Source organism: Gavia stellata, chromosome 19 (assembly GCF_030936135.1).
Source record: "Gavia stellata isolate bGavSte3 chromosome 19, bGavSte3.hap2, whole genome shotgun sequence".
Taxonomy (NCBI): domain Eukaryota; kingdom Metazoa; phylum Chordata; class Aves; order Gaviiformes; family Gaviidae; genus Gavia; species Gavia stellata.
This window is the reverse complement of record NC_082612.1, coordinates 6,961,562-6,967,988: the sequence shown is the minus strand read 5'-3', so window position 1 is coordinate 6,967,988 and position 6,427 is coordinate 6,961,562. Positions and strand designations below refer to the sequence as shown.

The window sequence follows — 6,427 nt, the reverse complement described above, 5'->3', positions numbered from 1 at the left end:
TCCGCCTTACTGCTCGCTCACTTGTAGGTAAAATTGGAAGCGATGAAGCGGCTGCCGCATACAGAGATTCGTTCAGAAGTGAAGTAGAAAAGAGTCACTTGCTCCGTGCGCAGACCCTTTCCCGCGGGGAACGGGCAAGGCGCTTCCCTCCCTCCCTCCGCTGGGCCGGGGCAGGGCAGCGCGGCCGCAGGCGCCCCGGCCCGCTGCAGCCGAAGCCACGCTCGTCACGGAGAGGAGCCTTCCCCTTCCCCTTCCCCTCCCCTCCCGCCCCCCGGGCCCTGCGCCCGCCTTCCTCCCGCCGGGGCGGGCCGCTGCCGCCCTTCCCCTCGGCGCTCCCGCCCCGCCCCTTCGCCCTCAGGAAGGCCCCGCCCCCGCGGCCTCCCGCCCGCCAGGCCCCGCCCGCCGCTCGCCCCGTCCGCTTTGGCCCCTGCCGCCGCCCGTAGGCCGCGTGACGCGCCGCGGCCCCGCGCCCTCTCATTGGCCGATTCAATAGTCGCGGGCTACTTGAACGGCGAGAGCGGCGCCGCGGCGCGAGAGTCGGCGGCCGCCGGCACGAGTCGCGCCCATCCCCCGCTCGGCGGCGCCCCCCCCCGCTCCCCCCCCCCTCACCCCCCGTCCGTCCCCGTTCTCCGGCGGCGCCACCACCCGCGGCCGCGACGATGCTGGCGGAGCAGGAGAACCAGGAGAACATCCCCCCGGGCGGCAAAGCGCCGCCGCCTGCCGCCGCCGGCACCCGCGTGGCGCTGGGGCTGCTGCGGGGCGCCCAGCAGCGGCCCGGGCTCCAGCTGCAGGTGAGGGGGGGGCGGCGGGCCCGCGGCGGCGCGCGAGGAGGGTTGGCGGGGGGGGGGGGGGGCGCCATCTTGGGGCGGCGGGACCTGTCAGCGGCGGCTGTCAGCGGCGGGGCCGGGCCGGGCTCTCGGCGGCGCTGACGGGCCGCTCTCCTCACAGGCGGCGCGGGGCGGCGGTGAGGGCCATGGCGCGGCGGCGGCGGGGCGGCCGGTCGGCGGGCAGCAGGCCTTCACCATCCATGTGGACGAGCCGGACGGGGAGCAGCAGCGGCGGCGGGGCACCCCGGCCACCCAGAAGGAGGAGGCGGCGCTGGGGCTGCGTGCGGCCGTCTGCGCCCTGGGGGAGCGGCGGCCGCTGGCGCCCCTGGGCAACGCCATGGAGCTGAGCTTCGGTAGGTGACACCCCGCCGGTGCCCCGGCAGCCCCCGAGCACCCCCCGCCCGGGGCTCGGCTGGTGTCCCGCCAGCCGAGCTGCACGCCCGCGGGGAGGCCGGTGCTGCCCCGGGCTCCTGGTGCACTCTGTGGGCCCCGTCCCACCCGCTCCCTCCGCAGCGGCCCCGGGGCAGCGCCCGAGTCTGCAGGGCCCTTCCCCCAGGGAGCGTGGGGGTGAGCGGGGCTGTGCCGAGGTGTTACCCAGGGAATGATCCCCGGAGCGATCTGGAGGAGGACTGTAGATCCTGAAGCTGTTTGGGACGTCGACTGGTTTGGTTCGACTCAGAAGATACCTTTTCAGTTGCTGAAACTGATTTGGTTCCTCTGGTTGGATACAACAGCTTTTCTACCCAGCTGAGTTATCAATTACTTGAGCCTCTGCGCTTCTATCCCCTGCTCTCTGTGGCTAGTTTTATGCTTTTAACCTTAACTATTGGTACCTCACCAGAGAAACCAGATCACAGGCAAGAAAAGCAGGCTGTAAAGCCTCACTGTTTGCTACCGCTATAGAGTTAGAAGGGGACTTCACTCAGGCAGACCCTGAGAATAGACTTTTCTCCCAGGTAATACCCCGTACTGGTGCAAGTGTTTTAAGCTCTTCCCAGTATGTAAGAAATAGGAGCTGTCAGATCCACCTTCTGTAACATGTGCACAAATATCTGAGGGCCGATTTCATCATGGTCCACTTCTGCGGTCTACAAAAACCTCTGGTACTCCAGCCCTGTTGTAAGCCGCAATAGCTAAGCTTACAGAGTTCCCATCGATGTAACAAGGTAACGCAGGATGCGCTGAGCACTACATAATTGCAAAAGAGTTTTCCATCCCTTTATTCCTAGGGGGAAGAAGAGAAAGGGGAACGAGAAGCTTCCCTGTTGCAGGAACATTCTGGCTTCCCTAGAGCCTCCTCAACTCCCAGTCTAGTTGAGTGATAGTCTGCCCTCTCTGCCTGCCCGGGAGGCAAGAGACCCAGCGGTCCTGGAGAGCCACCATCGACATACTACAGAATAGGGTAGTTCCTTGTGCTGCAAGGGAGTGGTCTGAGGGTGCCCATTTTAACATGGCTATTATCTTCTGCTTAGATTCTCCAAGTATCATGGATATTTCAATCACCTCAGAAGCAGACGAGAAAAAACCAAACGTTAATAATGTGCCAGACTACATCAGTGACATTCATACGTACCTTAGGGAAATGGAGGTGAGCTGCTGTCTCTTTTCTTGTTTGCATACAGCTTATGGGGGAGAAATTTGGGGTTGAGAAATGCATCTAAACATTAGTTACTGCTACAGTGACTAAACGAAAGCTTGCTAGAAATAGAGAAATAAGATGCTGCGTCCACTGCTGTGAACACAAGACTGGTTTCTTGTGATAAAGTTGATCGTGCCATGCACTGAACAGAAGCTGGATGGCAAGATCACGGAAATATAACTTACTGATCCTAGACTTACCATTGTTTAATTCTGATCTCTTTAAGGTGTGGTAAATGGAGCTTAAACAGTTGCTTCCCTTACCAGCACTTAGTCCAAACTCAATCTTATCTGTCATCTAAACCTACAGGTGAAATGCAAGCCTAAAATGGGTTACATGAAGAAGCAACCTGATATCACCAACAACATGCGGGCTATTCTTGTGGACTGGCTGGTGGAAGTCGGAGAAGAATACAAATTGCAGAATGAAACCCTGCACTTAGCTGTAAATTACATTGACAGGTTTCTTTCTTCAATGTCTGTTTTGAGAGGAAAACTTCAGCTTGTGGGTACTGCAGCTATGCTGCTTGCATCGTAAGTGAAATTGCTTAATTTAAAATTCCACCTGCTGGTCTGATACAGATGTAAATCTTGTGGCTATCACACCTCTGTTGCCTATAGCCAGACTGACTCAGGAGGGCTTCACACTAGAAGAAAAATCAGGACTTGTCAACCTAAAAGCTTGGCAGTTTGTATGAAACTCTGCAAGCACCGTTCTAGTCTATCTTTGTAGATCGCCCTAATGTGAGGATTCATGATTTCTAGCTGCAGCAGCAGGAGGCTTCTAAACAGTATTTGAGGGAATATGCACAAGGCGTGTGAAAAGAAAGTTTTGCTTGCACCAATTACTAGTTTAGTGGGTTCTTCTGGAATTTCAGTAACTCTGAGTCCCAAATTGCGTAGCGCTAAAATATCAGGCTATTGTAGCTCTGCAGTTTCAGATTCTGCTGATTCAAGAGCTACAGAACCAAGTGCAGCAAACTTGTTTGATAACAGTGCCCAGCTACTTCACAAGTCAGAATTTAAATTAGCTTGCTGGCTTTCGTTAAATGTTGCTGGTTATCTGGTTTCCTAGTACTCAATTATTTGCTCATAACTCTTTCTCCTGGCAGAAAGTTTGAAGAAATCTACCCTCCTGAAGTAGCAGAGTTTGTCTACATCACAGATGACACCTATACCAAGAAGCAGGTTCTAAGGATGGAGCACTTAATTTTGAAGGTTTTGTCTTTTGACTTGGCAGCTCCAACAGTCAACCAGTTCCTCACTCAGTATTTCCTACATCAGCAGACAAACGCTAAAGTGGAGAGCCTATCAATGGTAAGCAAGAATTACTAGCTTGGCCTGTGTAACTAGGGAGTTCTGTTACTATTAATGCACTTTACAAGCTCTATTTCCTAGTCCCAGTAGAAAAGAAAAGAAATGCTAAAGGATTCTTCAGTCCAGGCTTCCCAGCCTTCTCCAATTTTTAAATGTGTAGCCTCTCTGGGAGAGTTCTGGAGAGTGCATACGTTATACCGCGTGCTCCTCCGAAGTGGTGCTGCACCACTGGAAACTAACACTCCTGTTGCCACTTACTGTTGGAGAGACTCCATTCCTGTCGCAGGCTGGCACTTGGCCTGGGTCAAGCATGCACACTTACTCAGAGCAGGCAGAGATTGATGAACTTTAATTTGGGGTTTGTTTCACTGCTAGATGTTTCCCCATTTCTTATCTAAAACTGCCACACCCACCCACCCACTTTGGCTACAAAGGACTTTTGGTTTGGTTTTCCCCTCAACATGCAGTGAATTCTAAATCCAGAGGCTAATTTCTAAACCAGAGGTAACGTTTCCGCTAATCCTAACTGTATGGCAGGTACCAGAGCTCCTAAATTAAAGCCTTTGTCTCACTGTGCAAAGGTCAGACCCGACTACACTCTTCTCTCTAGATCTTATATACCTCTAAATATAAAATGTGGTGTTGAAAAAGCATGTGTTGGGAATGCTGTTTGACAGCTAACAGTAGATGCAAAAAGAGAAAGTAAGTGGAAACTATAAAAGCTGTTCCTCCAATTGACGGCAGGATTGGAAGCTTAAATTAGGGTTCTAGTGCAACTGTTATGCTTTTCTACTTCCTTTTGGAAGCAAATAATTCCCTTTCTCTCATTTCCCTTGCAGTACCTTGGGGAGCTGAGTCTAATTGATGCTGATCCTTACCTGAAATACTTGCCATCAGTTATTGCTGCTGCAGCATTTCATCTAGCAGGCTACACGGTTGCTGGACAAACTTGGGTATGTAGCGCTAAAACTTGAGCCTTCACGCACCTTTGTGCATGTTTAGTGTATTTGTATGCAGTTCTGAATGCAGGAATGGCAGCCCTTCTGCACTCCTAGGCTGTTAAATAGGGCTTGCTCCCTACGGTATTTGAAAGATGGGGATGGACACCCCCCTCTCTTCTTGGAAGGAAGAGGCATCTACTGATGCACTCTATTCTGGTGATGCTCCTCAAAGCTGTAAGCAGGTTCCTTGTGATGAGGAAGTGGGCAGTAAGAAAGCCTAAGCACTTGGAGGCAAGGAATACGTGTTTAGAATATGATAGTTTTCAGGATTACTGCAAATCTACATGAACTGCTAAAATCTGAGCAGTGAGTATTAAACTACTTTGTGCTTGAGAAAATGAGACTCTGCCAACCTACTAGAACAACAGAGTTCCAACAGGAAGCTAAAAACTCCACCAGTGGTCGTCAGCATAAGCGAACAGAAACGTTCCAATGTCCCTTTTTCCTTTCCTTTTTCCCTCAGCCGGAATCCCTGTGCAAAGTAACAGGCTACACCCTTGAAGACATCAAGCCTTGCCTCATGGACCTACACAAGACCTACCTCAAAGCAGCACAGCACACGCAACAGTCCATAAGGGAAAAGTACAAGAGTACAAAGTGAGTATCTGTAGAGACGTACGATAAGCTGGTACACTACGCCCGAGTTGTCCTAGCACGTAACTGCTTAATGGGGTGGGGGCGTGGGGCGTATCTTGAGTCTTTGGTCAGACTCAACTAACCAAATCTACCATGTAAGTGAAGTGGTGACGAGGCTCCCCAGGTTTTTGCACGATGTTGTGTGGAGCGGTATTTTGTGTTCACTACCAGGCCCGCTATTGCTACCTGAACTGCCAGGTAGAAACTGGAGGAATTTTCTTGACGTTCCTACAGTCGGTAGGCAGGAGATGGTACCTAACGCTCCTAAAAATCTGTGTCAGCACGGCAGCTGACAAGCCCCGAAATGTCTCCTACCTTGTGAGAAACACGCTTCGCTGCAGCATGTATGCTATTCTTTATGGCAGAGAGCACTTGAGCAAGATGACATCCTGCGTCTTTTTTTTTTTTTCCTTCTCTAGGTACCATGGAGTATCGCTTATTGACCCACCAGAGACACTAAACTTATTGTAATAATCAAGAGACTGATCTTTTAAAAGGTGTATATTACAAGAAAATGATGTACAGTTTTAAACATGGTTCAAAATTCTAGATGTGATCACTCAGAATATTAATACAGGTTTTGGTGAGCTTAATTATGAAGTTAGTTTTATGTGGTTTTAATGTAAATCTTTTGTACATGCAATCTTGTTAAAATATTTAGCTGGGGTTTTATAAAAATGTTCTCTTCAAGCATGGAATTAACCATGCACACCAACTGAAGACTGAGACTGCCTATCTAATTATAGACTAAACATTAATATTAGCAGTGCATTATCATAGTGGGGCTTTTTCTCCTTCCAAGTAAGAATGACTTGGACTCCACAGCAGTATTTGTAGCATTTTTATACTGTCTAGTTTAAACTGAGACTTAGTATAGATCCAAAACATGGCTTAATGGCTATAATACTGGAAGAAACCATATAGCAATGAGGAGAACACCTTGCCAGAACTGACTCTTGTCAGGCTCTTTAGGATTTGCCAGTTACTGGAAGACTTGATTGTAGTACT

At 50.9% G+C, this 6,427-nt stretch overlaps 1 protein-coding gene across 1 annotated transcript; it reads left to right on the top strand.

Moving 5' to 3' along the window:
- Positions 1-659: 659 nt before the first annotated feature.
- On the top strand, positions 660-6,095 carry CCNA2 (cyclin A2). Its single transcript, XM_059826817.1, has 8 exons — positions 660-791; positions 949-1,180; positions 2,300-2,415; positions 2,776-2,999; positions 3,578-3,782; positions 4,622-4,735; positions 5,247-5,380; positions 5,839-6,095. The coding sequence occupies exons 1-8, from the start codon at positions 660-662 to the stop codon at positions 5,888-5,890; spliced, it is 1,209 nt and encodes a 402-aa protein (XP_059682800.1). The 3' UTR covers positions 5,891-6,095.
- The last annotated feature ends 332 nt before the right edge of the window (positions 6,096-6,427 follow it).